General features: G+C 34.2%; 1 protein-coding gene across 1 annotated transcript in view; it reads right to left on the minus strand.

Annotated features, from left to right (window-relative positions):
- The window catches only part of LOC129753289 (voltage-dependent calcium channel type A subunit alpha-1-like), a 260599-nt gene that overhangs the window by 115122 nt on the left and 127610 nt on the right, over positions 1-17867 (minus strand). Inside the window, 2 exon segments of the mRNA XM_055749089.1 lie at positions 8532-8636; positions 8733-8740. Coding sequence (XP_055605064.1) covers positions 8532-8636; positions 8733-8740 — 113 coding nt within the window.

Consider the following 17867-nt stretch of genomic DNA (forward strand, 5'->3'; position numbering starts at 1 on the left):
ACAGGAATCTTCATTCGTCTTTAAGACAGGCTTCAATAACAAAAGTTAGCACACGTGGTTGCCCACAGGGAGGTGTACTATCACCTCTTTTGTGGAACCTAGTTGCAGACGGCTTGTTGAGAAAACTCAATGACCGTGGAATACCAACCTATGGATTCGCAGATGATTATCTTCTGCTGGTAAGAGGTTTGTGCATAAGCACATTATTTGATATAATGCAACAAGCTCTGCGCTCTGTTGAACGATGGTGTTCTCATGTAGAACTTTCAGTTAATCCTCTAAAAACTAATATTGTTTTATTTACTAAAAAACGTATCACCCGCGGGGTGCGCCCTCTGCTGTTTTATGGTTCCGAAATCACCGTGTCTGATCAAGTTAAATATTTGGGTGTCATTCTTGACTCCAAATTAAACTGGTCAGATCACATCGAATTCAGAATCAAAAAAGCATGCATGGCCTTCGGACAATGCCGACGTGCAATTGGGAAAAACTGGGGACTCAAACCCAAACATATTCACTGGATTTACTCCACAATAGTAAGACCAATTCTGGCCTATGGGTGTCTAGTGTGGTGGCAGAAAGGAGAAGTTGCAACAGTTCAAGCTAAACTAAATCACCTTCAAAGAATGTGTCTCTTAGGGATGTCCGGATCGTTCACAACAACTCCTACTGCAGCACTAGAAGCTCTGTTTTCTATCAAACCTCTACACTTGTTCCTAAAACAGGAAGCCTTCTCATGTGCTTCCCGTCTACAGGCAGCTGGTCTCTGGCTGTCAGGAAATATCGAAAGATCATCGAATCATACAAATGTGTGGCCTGAATTAGTTAGATTAAACAAGTTTAATCTAGCGCCAAACGATTTAACACTCTCGAGTAGTTTTCCCTACATGGGGTTTGAAGTCAAATTTCCTTCTCCTCAAGAATGGTTATCAGGTTTCGTAGAGGACCAAATGTCCTCTCATATTGTATTCTATACTGACGGTTCATTATCAAACGGCCGTGCAGGTGCAGGAATTTACTGTCACGAGTTGAACATAGAATATGCTCAACCTCTAGGAAAATATTGTACAGTCTTTCAGGCTGAGCTATATGCTATTATGTATGGAGTGCAAATTGCACTTCAAAAGAAAATTATGTTCAGAACAATTTATTTCTGTTCAGATAGCCAAGCAGCTGTCAAATCACTCAGTGCTTCCAGTTCTAGATCAAAACTGGTAATCGCATGCCGGAAAGCAATCGAAGAACTTGCTGAAGGCAACGGATTAAACCTTCTATGGGTACCCGGACATAAGGGAATTTTTGGAAACGAATGCGCCGACGAACTCGCTAGAGCTGGGTCGGAAAAGGAATTTTACGGACCAGAGCCGGCTGTCCCAATATCACCATGTTGGTTCAGAAACCAAATTCAAACTTGGTCCTCTAACCAGCATGAACGATACTGGGAAGAGTTGGACACTTGTCGTCAAACTAAATTATTTTTAGAAAAACCATCTCCAATCATATCGAGTTACTTATTAACTTTAAATAAATCTCATTGCAGCATCTTGATCAGAGCACTCTCCGGTCATTGTAAACTCAACTATCACATGCACAACATTCAGCGTGCTGAATCTCCAGTATGTGGTAGTTGTGAATCAGATGTGGAAGATCCCTTCCATCTTATATGTAACTGTCCCTCATTTGCCAGACTACGTTTTCGTACTCTGGGATCTTACGCTTTAAGCGAATCTGAGTTTAAGAAATTAAACTTAAAAAACATTCTATCATTCCTTACCGAATGTAGAAAAGAGCTTTAATGCTAATAATCCCTAGTGGAAAGGCTTTATGCCATCTTAAATAGATTGAATTTATTTCTTCCTTTTATAGGTTTTTCAGGTTTCTCAGGTAAATGATGAAATCTTGGATAAAAAAGGCTAGGCACAATTTTCCCGTATGTTTGGATAACGTGCTGCTATTAAGCCTACCCCCATTCTGATACCTGATACCTGATACGAATCAACAAAATGTCCGATGTTTTCGAGATAACTTTAAAAAATAGGAAAAAAACTTATCGAAATAAATGTGTGCACTTTTCTGGCAAAGCTTTAAAACATTACAAATAATTTGAAAACTAAAGGTTTCCCAAGACCGCGAATAATATTGATATCTAACAAAAAGTAAAGGAAGTTTTTATTCCGATATTTTTTTTCTAAATCCGCAAAAAAACTGGTATTTTGTCGAAATTTGAAATTAACTTGAATTTTTGATGTTTTTGAAAACAAAAAGTTAAATTACTCTACAGTCGTCATCTAACTTGTTTAATGAGTTAAGATCTTTAATATCAACAACTCAACGACTTTCTTGAATTATGTAAGAAAAAGTTGTTATCTTATCTATTTCTATTTTTTTTAAATGTAGCAATAAATTTTGTCTCAACGTTGTAATTCTAAAACAAGATCATCCAGACAAGATCTGGATCCATGAATGAAGTTAAGTATTCATTATAGAGAATTAAGTAGCATTAAAATACTAAATGATAATAGTGTTTAGAGTGAATAACACAATAAAGTCGCAGTGGACTGTTTTTTTTTAAATCATGTTTTTTTAATTTCTATATCAGCAAAATAGCCATTTTTTCAAAATTCGTTCAATACAAATGCTTCGATTTTTGGAATTTTTATACCGGATACCGATTATTCGGACTTGAAAATACCGATTTTAATGTGGTATCGCTGATCCATTGAGAGATAAGCTGTGTTTGATAGATAAGCTCACAACATCAGCGATAGCAATCGCTAGCCACTTCCCGGCAATGTTATACAAACCGTGTGGAGCACATCTCTCAGATTTCCCCTAAGATTTCACCTTTTTTGGCAGATTTAAGCTTTTTCTTCAGATTTGAGCTTTCATTTCCTATGCTCTAAAGACAAAAAAGCTTAAATCTGAGTAAAAAAAGCTCAAAAACGAGATTCACCAATACTTAAGTATTTAAAAGATGTTGGTCACACGATACATAGACACATCGTGTAACGTTGCCGAGTCCTGTCGCTAGCATAACTGACCCCAATAGTATCCAATTATGGATGATGTACAGAGATACCAATGTGCATGATTTTTCAGGGATTTCCTGATTTTTCGAGGCTCAGTCTGACAACCTGATAAGTCATTGAATTTCTGATTTTTTTGATTTTGATTGATTTTTGAAAATATGCCTGATTTTGCCTGAATTTTTGCGAATGTGATGAAAAATTGGTAGTAAGGAACTGGATTAGGTACCATTGCGGAAGTTAAATAGTGAAAATGTGGCTGAATCAAAGCAATCTAAAGATTCCCCTTTAATTTTTAATCAAAAAAGGAATTAAAGGCAATCTTTCCATTGCTTTGATACCGTAGAATTATTCAACCAAGTAGGCTAACTCACACAAATTGAAGTTAAAATGTGGAGTGATGACCAAAAAAAATAGGTCATCGCTTTGAGCGGAATTTAAGTTACTTTAGTAGCCTGATTTTGCCTGATTTTTTTTCACCAGTTCCCTGATTTTAGAAAAAAAAAAGTTAGCAACCCTGTTTGTGATATTGACGTTATTATACATCGGATTGAGATGAAAATTTGCACATAGGAGTTATTAAGGACGAAAAATTGATTCCAACTATCCAAATCTTGGTCAGGGGTCGATCAAAGGGGTCGTCCATACTAAATATTCACTGTGTTTGTGATATTGACGTTATCATACATCGGATTGGAATGAAAATTTGCACACGGGAGTTTTCAGGGACAGGCAATCGATTTTATGAATAATTTTTTTTTGCCAAAGGACGAGTAGGGGAGGAGCGGTCTATATGCGCCTATTAAGCAGAACACTGATTTAATCAAATATCACATCAAATATCTGTTTTCTATACATTGGAGTAATTTTTATGCTAAAATTTTCTTCTGTTTCCAAGAAAATTATTTTATTATAAGTGTTGTCTAAAATGCCGAACCTCAAACCGTGTGGGCTAAATGCGCCTATTTATGTTTTGAACAAAATTTCTGTTTTCTGGGCAATATTTCCGAATAATTTCATTGAAACAGCTAGAAAGCAATAATTTCCGTACGAAAAGCGGAAGTTTTATACAAATCTATGTATATTATAATTTTATGGAATAAAACAAAAGTTAGGGTAGCCATACTATGGGGGCAGTTCATCCATGAGAAAAACTTTATCAAATCTGTTTTAGATGGTCAATTCTCTCTAAAGATGTTATTCAGAGCTTAGATTTGAAGTTTTAATGATAAAAATGTTTTATTCTATTTAAAAAACATCCAGACATGTGTGTGATTGCTGTGGCGTATATTTGACTGTGCAACACATCCTTAGGGGAGAATGAAGATACTTGATCCCTGGGGATACTTGATTCCTTAGCTATATCTCGAAACTGGAATGTCTTACAAAGATCAAATGTTCTAGAAAAATGTGCCAAAATGAGCAAAATAACAATGCTTGTAGTTGAAATTTTTTTAACAAAATAATTGTTTGAGTTATTGACCTTTGTTTGAAAATTTTTTTCAATTTTCATCACTTTCAAATGTTCCTTACATGGGAAAATTATGAAAAAAATATTTGTTCCAATGTATCAATCGTTCGAGCGTAAAATGAACTTCATACTGTCATATTTTCAAAGCAATAAAAAACTCTCAACTTTTTTCAGAAAAAGTTTTCTAAAATGTTGATTATGGGTATAATTGATCCCCTAGATTTGGGTACAATTGATCTCCCTTCCAAACGGCATATTCTTCTTCTGAATTGATCGTTATGATTGCTGATTACGAAATAACTAATATTTATTCAAAAACAAATATTTATCAAACAATTGTCTGAAGAAAATGGAAAAAAATAATTAATTTTCTCTTAATTATAAAAAAGCGCCTTTAAGTATGCAATGTTATAAGCGTTGAGACGAAGTTATAGAATTTTCTTCTTATGTCTGCTATAAATTGTGAAATGAGAACAAACATGACCAAAATAGTGAATTAACATTCTATCTTGGGGTTTTGTTTGATTTTCATACAAGGATTAGGGCTTCCTGAATAAAAGATCAAGTCTCCTTCAATAGGGGATCAAGTCTCCCCTAACTTCAGAAAAATCGCAATTTTTTTACTCCCACGAAAATGCTTCTAATTCATCAACGGGTTCAAGTATCGTTCTAATTTTTGGAGCATAGAAACTTGAAATTACAAGCTGTCAGAAAATGTAAAAGACGACGAGTTGCTAAATTTTTCCAAGAAGATATGGTGAAAATAAGAAAAGGGGATCAAGTATCGCCACTCTCCCCTATTGAATTCAGAATAAATACATGAAAAAGTAAGACGTGAATGCGGAAATGATAGATCCCTGGAAGTTGCCCTTTCCAACAATGAACAGGAAGAAAAAAAGTTGCTTTGTTTCATTTCCAAATCAGGACTGACGAAAAAATTGTAAAAAAGGTTAAGTTAGTTAATAAAGTTACAAGACACGAACGCCACTAACGTGGTAAAGTGTCTATAATTAGCGGAAAAAAAATTCTATATAACCTGTTATTTTAGGATGGAGGCATTTTACAAACATGATGGGGGCATACGAAAACACTCTATTATTCCACTATATAATCATTATCAAACTTCCACAAAAGCTGAAATATGTTTAATTTCTTAAGTTCATTTGAGTAAGAAACAAAAACCATCCTAGTTTTTGTTTTAAGCTTCTTTACGTATAATTTTTAAAAGTCGAAATATTACATCAAAATGTATCAAAACCTTGTACGATTTTTTAAAATTTTTTGAGTTTGTAAATTCATAAAATTCTTTCTTGCCTTATGTTCTAAGCGTATCACCCTCAAAATGCATTGGTCAGATAAGCTGTCTAGTCAGCCATTTCATCAAACAGCCGTAGTGTCATTTAACCCGATAGGCCCATTTAGGAAACCTTTCCCCTAATTCATTTCAGGTTTTGGGTAGGAGAGGCAAAGAGAGACGAGAGATTTCAGATATCAAAGATTGAAAAAGAGGCCACCGAAAGCGGTTTTTCGCAATAATTGCGTTGTCATGCAACGATCGAGTCGAAATTGATACCCGGGGTTGGGACGGTTAATTGATTTCTGATTTCAATTTAGTAACAGAAAAAGTGATCGTAAAATATTTTTGCAATTATTGTTTAACAATGCATCAGGAAATGCATCTGGAAAATGCTTGGAAATTGAAATTCGTACAAATTGAACATGATATATTCCAAGTTGAAAGCGAAACGAGGTTCGTACGAGATCAGCTAGTAAGTTTATAACGAAACATCAAAAACAAACATTGAACTTAAAAAAGAGGATAATGTGGCATCCAAGATGTGCTTTCGGCTTCAACATCCATAGATGTGTGTTTGAGTGAAAAAATCACAACATCAGCGATAGCAATCGCTAGTATAACTGACTCCTAAAGTTGGTATCTAAGTATGCATGATATCAGTGGAGTGGTTGTCTTATGGGATGAACCATCCAATAGGATGAAAACTCCCGAAAAAAAGAGTGGATATCTAGAGTGCACTGAATTGAATGAAGATCTACTGCTGGGACTCCATATTCCGAAATTCATTCTTGCTATTGTGTCAATGATTTAGAGTTTGTGTAATCCCCCACACAGCATTGCCAGATTGTAAACCGCTCAAATCCGTAGGTTTGGCAAAAAACAAAAAAATGTACTGATAATGGGGAAATGAAACTTGAAGACTCTTTTTTATTGGTTGTCAGGTTAAATCTTCGTTTATCCCCAGAATTCCTATAATTTTTTTCGATAATAGCAGAAAATCCGTAAGAAATTCTGAAAATACGCAGCTTTCCAACATCGATCCGTAGATCCGTAGAAGTGCTTTAAATCCGTAGCTCTGCGCCGGAAGTGAACTTGACTTTTTTACCTCATTTGTTGATCATCACATGGCTCTTTTTCTGTCCCACTCTGCACATTGATTTTATCACAAGGTAAAACAACCTTGCACTAAAAAATTAACAACTGCAAAGACCTTTTACTCGGCTGATCAGCATTGGCATATGATAGCTGATTTGACTCATGACTACACGCTCCTTTTTCAAACTCAAAATTAAGTAGTTTAAGTTCAACGCACCACTTCAGTGGCAGTCATCAACTTTGAGTTTGACTGGGCAATCGCAAAACTAAGCTCTGATAGGCATACTCAAAACTAAGTTCGGCAGTCGAACTCAAATTTATCCTTTTTATTTGAGGGTTATTTATTTTCAGGGAATTTAAGGATGGTTAAAAATGTTTGTACCTGGATGTTGCTGTTCCGGTACATTGCATTACAAAAACAAAACTTTCCACCGATTTGACACTCCCGGCCAAAGAAAACTTCCGGATGTTATTTCCCACGGGAAGAAAATAACATCCGGAAGTTTCCGGACATTCCAAGCCGCTCACCATATGTATGATGACAATAACGGACAGAATTTTACGCTGACACGGTGGACATTCCATTATGAAGATCCTTCACAGTCTTCCGGTAATTGTTCCGGAACGACAAAACTTTGCGTCGTGAACGTTGGTTGTTGTTCCGGTTCGAAGTGAACTCGCTAAGTGTTTTCAGTCCAACAAAAAGAGTTCAATTTTTAGTTCATAAGGTCAAACTCAGCTTTGATCCCTCGCCGAAGGAAAAAAAAAGGGATCTAACTATGTCTTGAACCTCGGTCGTACTTAATTTTGAGTTAAAATAGAGGAGCGTGTATTCGAAACGAATGCACGGTTTAGAGGTGATGATTTTCTCGATGTCAAATACAATATTTGTCACACCCTGTTGAAAAATATTTTTTTTAGATTACTGGATAAAAATAACTGATAAAAGCAAAACAACGTTTCATTCTTTACAATTAGTCCCTCATTTCCAAATCATTGTTTTTTTTCTTTTCAATAAAACCCTTATCCTAGAAGAAATACTAAAAAGCATTACATTTTCCCTACTACAAGCAAGTGCCTGCCTTCAACCTAGTTGAAGTGCTCGGGCTGATTTCGATTATCGACAAAATCCAATCAAGAGGCTACAAAATAGCAGAATGAAAATAAAAAAAGGAAAAATAAAATCATAAAAAGTACTGCTGAATAAAACTAAATACCTCACCAGTATAGAACCTGCCACGGTTTACCTTTCTTGTGCTTCTTGATAATAACTGAGTCGTGTGCAAAACAGACAATTATCCGCAGTAGTAGTAGATGGGTTCGAACCGAAAAAAAAGATGTGAATGGAATTGTTGTTGATGGCGGGCGAAGAAAAAACGAACCAAACACAGAACGGGGGTTGTTGGAAAATCGCGCGCCGTTCCAGACAAAAACAAAATTAGAATAACAAAACTCCACGCTGTTGGTTCACATTGGTAGGACGAAATAAAGAAATGAAAACATTTTGCAATCCCGACAGGGGCGTATTTGTGTTCACTACCGGTGCTGGTGTTGGTTCAGCACACCACACAAGCACGCCACCTGTCGTGAATTACAGCAACTGACAATTCTACAGGGTTTAAGGATAACAAACTTTGCTCACCATCATCGCCACAGTCGTCATCCGGATCGTCTTCTTCCGTGTCGGTGGATTTGGATTTTCCGAGGTTTTTCAGCTTTTTCCGCTTGGCTGCTGCTCGACGTCGTGCTGTGAAAAGAGGAAAACAAAACAAACAAAAATGGCTTTGAAATTGTATGTATATTTCCGTTTGGAAGAGTGAGGTTAGGTTGCACAAATACCAACGTCGGGAAAATCAAAACAAACTGCCCCGATAAGAGTGAACTTGAAGCCAAGGAAACCCACATCAGCAGCTGAGCTTGATAAGAGCCTTCGTCGGTTCATTCAGGGGAAATCGTTCATTTAGTAAACAAGCGCACGTGGGACGAATACTTCCCCTTATTTGTAGTAGTAATTGTGAGACCTTTATTTTGGTGAAGTGTATGTGGGTGTTGAATGTATAAGTGGAAGCAATTTTCAAATGTCAAAAATTTGGCTTTTGAAAAATCCACGGAATGAAAATTTTCTAAGTTTTTCAACCATTGGGAAGGATACTTGTATGACAATTGCTAATGATGTTTTTAATGAAATAATTTTAACGCAAAAAGCAACTTCAATTGACCAAAAATGAACAGAATTTTAAAAACAAGAACCACACATATTCTTAGATATATGTTTAACCATAAGGTCAAAATAAACCATTTTGAGTTACTTCCAATCAATCAAAGCATAAGATATCGATTGGTTAATATTTGGTAAAGTATCATTCATAACCAAATGGAAAGCTCGGATATCCTTTAGATTATCGATATCTTATATGAAAACATTCCTGTTCAGTTTTCCCCCACCCATGAAAAAACTCGATTTGAAACAATGTGATTAAATAATAAACAAAGCAGAATTTTAGACTCAGGATTTTTTTTTACATTATTTGAGTGGTGCCTGAAGTCTTCATTTTTTTTTTCCAAAATTTGAATATTTGGTTACACTTTTTTTTGCCAATAGAAGAAATATTTTCCGGGATTTAAGTGGCTAGATTTTTTATTAAAAAAAATCCAACTTGGTTTCAAATGCACATAAATATATGTCGTGGAGATAAGGGTAAGGAAAACGCTTATTTAACCATGAAAAACACTTATAATATGTAAGCTACATCAGATCGTGTTCAGACGCCAGAAGTCCATTTCGTGTCAGGTTGATTTTTTTTAAAGTAACGTAAAAAAAATCATATTTAAAACGAGCACCAACACGACAATTAGCTGCCAAAATACAATCTTTGAACCGCAATATCTTTTTTGTCTTCGGGGGAAATATTTGTCTCAACTAAGGCTTTAAGAAAAATTTTCATGAAAAGTAATCAATCAATGTTAAAAGAGTTATTAATGAATAGCCAGTATATTTTATACCTTTTGAGTAAAATACCTTAATATCTCATTTACGCTTGAAATTCAAGCAACCCATCCCCATGGTCAGATCTTGCTCAAATTATGCATGTGACGTATTAGTAAGCTAATGATCAATTTTAGCTTAGAGCGAATGTGATTTGTCATGTTTAATTCATCATATTCAAAGATAAGCACACTGCGCTTCGTCAAATTACTAAAAAATACAAACATTACTGTTTTAGAAAAATAACCACAACTCTTTCTATTTTCAACCGATTTTGATGAATAACCCCTTTGATTTTTTTATTGAAATTCAAGGCCCATAGTAAATTTTGTTTTTGAAATGCTTCCATTGGGTCTAGAACTGTCGATTAAACTTTTTTTTTAAATGCCTTTTTTTATTTTTTTTTTCTATTATAAAAACACTAATATGACAATTTTATACTTAGTACAAATAATTTGTTTAAAATATTTTTCCGATTTCATATTTGAAGCGTAACTAAAAAACAATTCCTCTGAGACTTTTTGAATTTCATTTTTAGATTCAGCACGCGATTTTACATTAAAATTTGGGGTCGTTAAGGGGGGAGTAGGGTCTAACGGGTATAAAAAAACACCATTTTCATGATTTTTTTCTAGAGCTATCGTTCAAACAAATGTATTTAAATTTTTTGCATCATACAAAGCATTGTTAAAAGAACATTTAGTAATTTTTTCGTAGAAAAATATTGAAAAATGAGCCGGTGATGGAGCATTTTCGAGGATGCCTTTAAAAAAAACAGGATTTGCGGTGGACACTGTATCTCAGCACAGAATCATCTGAAGTCAAAAAATCAGAGCAAAATATTTTTAATAGATGTTTTTCTGGACCCCAACGTTTTTATTTAACTTAAAAATATTTTTATGAAATTTTTGTGGCTGTATGAAGTAAAAACTACGATTTTTCACTTAAAAATCCGCCATTTTTTATCTGTACAATCTCCCCAAAATAAAAAAAAATCAAAAAAGAAAAACGTTGGGGTCTGGTATTCTATATGTAGAAAATATGTTCCAAATTTGAAAAGAATCGGATAAGTAGTTTTCAAATGACGATGTCCACGGTCTTTAAAAATGTGCTTTCGAGAAAAACGCGTTTGAAGTTTCTGCTCTTGCTTTCTTGCAGTATTAGATAGGAGGAGATAAAGGCCTATAACTTCTACAGTTTTGCTTCAATTGACTTGAAAATTTGACACAACATTCTTGAAATGTTTTACAAAAAGAAAATAAAAAAAATAAAAAATCGATTTTTTGAAAATGTTAGACCCTACCCCCCCCTTAAATAAAGTTAACTTTTTTTTTGATAATTTGTTAACTAGTGTTAACTCGTTAGCTTGAAATCAGTTTAGCTATCACGACGTAAAATGTATGCCTGCTTTGATTAAGTGGCATTCATACATTACAAAACGCAAAATTTTACAGGATGTTCAGTTCACTCGTGTTGGTAAGAAGTGGTAGAAATTTTGACATTTATAGGTAATTTTGAAAATTTTGCATGCGAAAATGTTTTCAAGATCTTTGACCGTTGAATTTTTTTACAACACTGTTTCTATTTCAGACGTACATATGTGATAGAAATCTATGTGACTTTTCTGTATCTAAAAAAAATACTTTTTTTAAAACTGTCAAAACTCGGGAAATTAATGTGTTTAAAAAATAAAACAATTGCCAATGATACCTTCAAAATGTAGAAAACCTTTCAATTTTTTTCTTTTCATTATTTACTAGCTGACCCGTTGTGCTTTGCTACACCTTCCGGAAATAAATGTAATTTGTAAAAATTTATTCAAATTTAGATTTTAGAGAGCATTTTAATAAATCAAACCTCATCACACTTCAGAACCAACAACTTTGAAATGAGAGCTGCCGCTGCAGTTCTGAATTGCAATTCAAAGATGGTATCTATTATTTTCTGAAACTTGATCTCTAAACTCGTTTTTCAAGATCTTAAATTTGTACTCTGTACCCAAAAAAAACCTTTTTAAATATGGTCCCTTCTTTGAAAAGCTCTTTATCTTAAATTTACATGGGAGCTCTCCCATCTTTTTCAATTTTGTCCCCCACTGCTTGAAGAAGGTAGGCAAATTTAACCGGCTCGATACCCAAACAGCACTTATCATGGTAATGAAAAAAAATATTAAATTAGTTATGTATCAAATACAGTGCAAATTTCTAATTTTTTTTTTTAATAAATTTACTACGGTAAACATATAAATATTTAAAAAAATATCAGTTACATCACTAAATAAGTTCTCAGCGTTTTTTTTTTATTTTCTCTTTGAAAGCCAAATATTCAAAAATGTAGGCAAAAACAAATTTCAACATTTGTTCCGTATATTGGGGCAAGTGTCAATGCAAAGCTTATTTACAGATGCGTCAGAGTAATGGCTTTAAAATCGAATGCTGTTCAAAGACCTTTCATTTACAAAGACATTTAAGAATTTTCAATATCCGCTGCAGTTTCAACATTCGGAATATCCTTCCTGGTCTTTCCAACATATTGAATCATTTTGAAGATGAATTTCTTAAAAGTTCGACGTTTGCCCTTGCCGCACCGTGTAAGTTGACAGAAGGGAATATTGTTTTTTACACTTTAAGGGTAAACTAAAAATTTCTCTTAAAAATATTGCGTCCAGTTGAATATCAGTTCTAAAGTCTCGCTTTTCAAAAACGAAGCGGATCAAAAGTCTCTTTTATGCAGCCATGTAACACAAAAACACTTTTCATGTTAAGTACGTACTTGAATTGGTATGTAAGCAAAAAGTACGCTGGTTTTTATCCAAAATTATTTAAAATAAAAAGCTCCCATTTTCATTTCTTAATTCGTTTAAGTTGTGTATTTGGGCCGAAGTAACAATTTCTAGAAGAAAACATAATTTTTAATTTTTTCAACAGAAAAAGTTGAACGTTTGAACATGTTCTAATGTTCCTTGAATGAATAGTCGAATGCTACCTACATTAACACGAACTAAATATGGAAGTATTATTTGCAAATCTTTCAATTGGTTTTGATTCGATTGATAAAATACCAATCCGTGTCACATCTAGGCGTCATTTATTACCACGTGCTGTGTACAAATCAAATAAGCAAGAAAAAAACACATCTAGGTTGCATATCGCCCCACGTGTTTGAGAAACAGGCGCCTTATTGTTAAATTTTCCAGCAATCAATGAATAGTGTGCTTTGGTTACTATCCTCTTGCGACGACGTTTGCTCGCCCATGGAGACGAATAACAAACCCCTCAAAGAAAATATGCTTGGTTGAATAATACGCGCCAAAATATTCCCACTGATCAGTATGCTATGCAATGGTTACTACCATTTTGCGACGTTGGCTTTCGACGCCTCGACCATAGAGACGAAAAACAAACCGCCCAAAGGAAAAAAAATCTCAAGAAAATGGATGTCATGACTTTAATTTGCTTCGAAAAACTACAAATTTTGTATGGAAGCCTGTCCTTCCTTAAGTCGGATGGAGTTTTGACTATTACAGAAACCATCCCCGGCCTCAAAAACCCTCAGATGCCAGTTTTGACGATGATCGGTTCAGTAGTTTCCGAGTCTATAGGGAACAGACAGACAGACAAACATTCATTTTTATATATATAGATTATTTGGAAAGTTATATGCATATCAAAATAAGATACGGTTATAATATATTATAACAATTTGAAACAAATTCTTTATCGTTGGAAGTGAGTTCAATCCTATTCAAGAATGCCAATCAAAATAAGATATAACCAAGATTCAAGAAACTTAGAGTCGAAAATTATGAGAACAATATTCTAACTGAAAAAGATATAAATATCTCGTTGAGATATGTTTAAGTTCTTATTTTGAAATGCTCTCCTGATTAGGTGATCATTATAAATATTCGGACCAGTTGAGTCTAAATTGCCATGGTTTTAATTTTTTTATTTGAATTTATTGTATTCCCTGTAAATATGTAGTGTTCTTAAGAAGATTTTCACTGCTATCGCTGATCATCCGGTGGAAAAAGATTTTCTTAACTCAAATTTTACATTTTTCCTCGTTAGCGGGATTAACTTTTTATAAAACATACCTGTTCTCTCAAAAAATCTCAGTTCTTAAGTATATTGAAATGACGGTTCTGATCATTTAAATCGAAACATTTTTAGAAGGTTGATACGTAAAGTTTGATGAAAAAACGCATTTGTTTACACGAAAACTTAAGCAAAAAATATACGGAACCGAATGATTAGTGCGTTGAATATGGCAGTAGACTGAGTCGATTTGGGGTCATTTTTGAACTCCTCAAACTCTGGGATTCAAAATGCTTCATTTTGGTACAAAAGTCACCCATGATTTTTTGAAGAATTTTAAAGTAACATTAACATGAGAAAATTTGAACTTTCAGGTTTGGATGGGAAAATTGTACATACATTTTGTATTGAATGGTTTTTGCTAATGGTTTTTGTGTCAATTTATAAATTCTCTAAATGAAGTTTTCCGCTGAACAACTTTGTCGAAGACCGTAACTTCGTATCTTATAAGGCAAAAAAGTTATTAGGTATTTCTTTTGGCATTGATTTATTTTATATATTTTTTAATGATCGATCCTAGGACAAAGGTCGGCAACCTGCGGCTTTTTCGATGTAAAACTGCGGCTCTTTAGCTCACTTTGCTAATATTATAGATATTTTTGAATTAAATAATCATAAAATCGTGCTGATGCGATGATTGATACATGTGACCTGGCACACATATTTCGTAGGTGTAGAAGTGAATTTTAAAATTTTATCTGCTGTGGGAACAAGCGTACAGCGCCAAATGGCAAAATAGAATTTTGAAGCCTAATTCAACTTTTTTTTTCTTTTTTTATAGGAATCTTACTCATTGAAGTCATTAACCCTCGACCTAATTTTACATTTTTTTTTGCTTTTTACTGTTTTTGAAGCATCAGTTTAGAGATAAAGATTCAATTTATCGAATAAATTTATTTTCGGCGATTACAGTCACTTTAATTTAATTTATCAATAACCATGAATGCAAAGGAAAACTGTTGTTTTAATGCAACAGAAACTTTAATCAAATTATTTATTTCCAAAACCTGTGTATATTTTTGAATCAATCGAACACCAAAGTTGTGCTGTAGCTAACAGGGAAATCAAAAATTATCTTTTACAAAAAAGTAGTTCTTAGACAGCCTTTCCGTAACCCCCATCAAATTTTATAATTTAAGCACTTGCAATAACTTTTTTGCCCTCTATGAATATTGATCAATTGAAATTTCCAAAATCGTATTAGAATTATCAACCATTTCGAAAAATAATCACAACTTTGAAAACATCAATTCTGAAAATCTTTTAGAAAACTAAATCACAGGCTAAATAATTGTAATCATTAACAAAATTGACCTTTACACCTCGAAGCATTTTCTTTTATAATTAAATAATAGGTACTTTTTTTTAAACGTTAACCTTTGAGTATTTGAACACATTTAAAATTTCAAGTGTGATGCCTGCCGCCAATATTTACCAAAAGCACTAAAGTTTTCAATGAAGTTTCCGTAACGGTTTTATTTTTTTTTTTAATTTTCGGTTAAGAGTTAATCACCGTTGATTAGTTTTTATTAATTTTTTTTTTAAATTTTGAAAGAATCCTTGAACGAATTTGGTAGTTAAAATCACTTCACTGAATAATATACAATATTTTGAATTTCATTTTTCATTCAATTGGACGCAAAATACTGAAAATCACATGTGGCATAAAATGAGATTTTGGATATTCCAGATGCATAAAATTCTGAAGACACGTTCACTTGATGCCCTGAATTTTGAAAATTTTGCCAGTGGTCAGGAGCACAATTTTTAAAGGTTTCGGCTACATAAATTTTAATTCAATTCTATCTCATACTTCTGGATTTTTTAAAAGATTGGCTATTTGAGGAATTTAATAAAAAAGTTTAGTTTCGTAAAACTAAAGTTCATTGATCATTAATATATTTTGATTTTTTTTTTAATTAAAAACAAAAATCAGAAATCTTTCATTCGGCTCTTTTAAACTCTGAAATTTTGAAAATTTGAAGTTTTTGGCTCTTCCGACTCAAAAGGTTGCCGACCACTGTCCTAGGATAAGCCTTTTATCTGAGTCTGAACTTAGAAAACATCGACCACACTTTAATTTGTAGTAAAACACTTCTTAATACTAGCTTTAATTTGATTTCTGAACATATTCAAGTTGATTTCTTCTACATATGCGTTGTAAAGTGCCATCATCCTGTACATTGGTTCGTTTCTTGCGTAATTTTGGATCCTGTTTGATAGCTGAAACGGCCTCATGCTGCGCAAATTATTGCGCCCTTCGTTGGGAGATATCTGTGAGAACAAGTACGGCAAATAATAGCTTCCATATGCCAAATCCTTCAAAAACAACGTGTCAATTCACTTTCTGTGATTTTCAAGCGAATCCAGTCCGACCAGCATGCACAGGGCTCGATAAACCGGCATTTCCTCTTGCCATCCAAGGTTTCTTAGCGCATATTTGAGAAACTCATCATCCTTCTTCTGGACTCTCTCCAGTCTTTTGATGTGAACGTTGTAATATGACTGGAGAGTAATATGAACGTTTAATATGAACGTTGAAGTCCGCACTAACCCGACATAAATTGAAACAATAGTAGTCGTTCAATTCATTACAAATTCTGCTGACCATTCCAAACATTGAAATTGCTTTGGTTACCACTTGCTCTATGTGCTTAGAGAAATTCAGTTCTCTATTTATCTCCACTCCAAGATCTTTTACCGACGTCTTCCTAGTAATGATCAAGCTGTTTTCGAGGCTTTGCTCATAGATTATGTTCGATGTTTTCCGAGAAAATGAATTGACGCTACAATTCCATAGTTTTTGCAACATTCTGAAAATCGGTATAATGCGTTTTGCAGAATCAGACAATCCTTCTGGTGACGAACAGGAAGAAATATTTTCAGATCACCAGCGTATATCAGCACGAACACCTCGTGCAGAACTTCGGGAAACTCGTTCGTAACAGTGATGAAAAGAAGGGGTCCCAAGTGACTCCCTTGTGGTACACCACTGTTAACCGAGAATGCACCAGATCTGACATTTCCCAGCCTCACGTACTGAATTCTTTCAATAAGGTAAGAATGTATCCATTTAAGGCAGTTACCAGCAATTCCATTCTTGCAAAGTACGGAAAGAAGAGCATTGATTTCGATCACATCAAATACTTTCGACATGTCCGTGTATATAGTATCGACTTGAAGTCCTCGCATCATCTACTGTGAAGTTCGCGATACAAATTCGCCAAGATTTGTCACGGTCGAACGCCGTCTCAGAAAACCATGTTGAACGTCCGACATTTTCCTCTCCAGCCAAGGGTACATTTGGTCGTAAACGATGCTCTCAAAAATCTATGGTCTGGCAGAAAGTATTGCCACTCTGCGATTTGAAAAAATTCCCTCGCGAAGTGAGTCTGAGAACAGGCGATGTTAGGGTGCTTCGAGTCCGTTATCACACTTCCTAAGGACCGAGTTCGGTAAGCCATCGGGACCACTACCTTTGGATTCATCGAGCAATAAAATTTTCTCACTGACATCTTAAATCGATATTGTTAGCTCAGGAATAACTTCTTCTGGAAATTGATATTCTTGATCACTTGGTAAATTATTCGAGCAGTATACATTTCGAAAATAATTTGCAAATAGTTCTGATGCTTCTTTCGAATGATCTGCTTTATCAAAGTGATATGAAACATTTTTCGGTATTAAGTTTGATTTGCGCTTGGAATAGACATATTTCCAAAAAAATTCGGTTCAGTTTGTATATTTCTTTGAAGATTTTCAAGGTACAAACAACGCTGGGCTCTATGCAAGCTTTTGAATGCATTTACCGCAACTCGATATGCAGTTTTGTCATGCTGAGATTTAGTTCTACGGTAACGATTGTTTTTCCTTCGATTGTCTTTTAAGTCTTCGA

The sequence above is a fragment of the Uranotaenia lowii genome, chromosome 3 (genome assembly GCF_029784155.1).
Source record: "Uranotaenia lowii strain MFRU-FL chromosome 3, ASM2978415v1, whole genome shotgun sequence".
Classification (NCBI taxonomy): Eukaryota; Metazoa; Arthropoda; class Insecta; order Diptera; family Culicidae; genus Uranotaenia; species Uranotaenia lowii.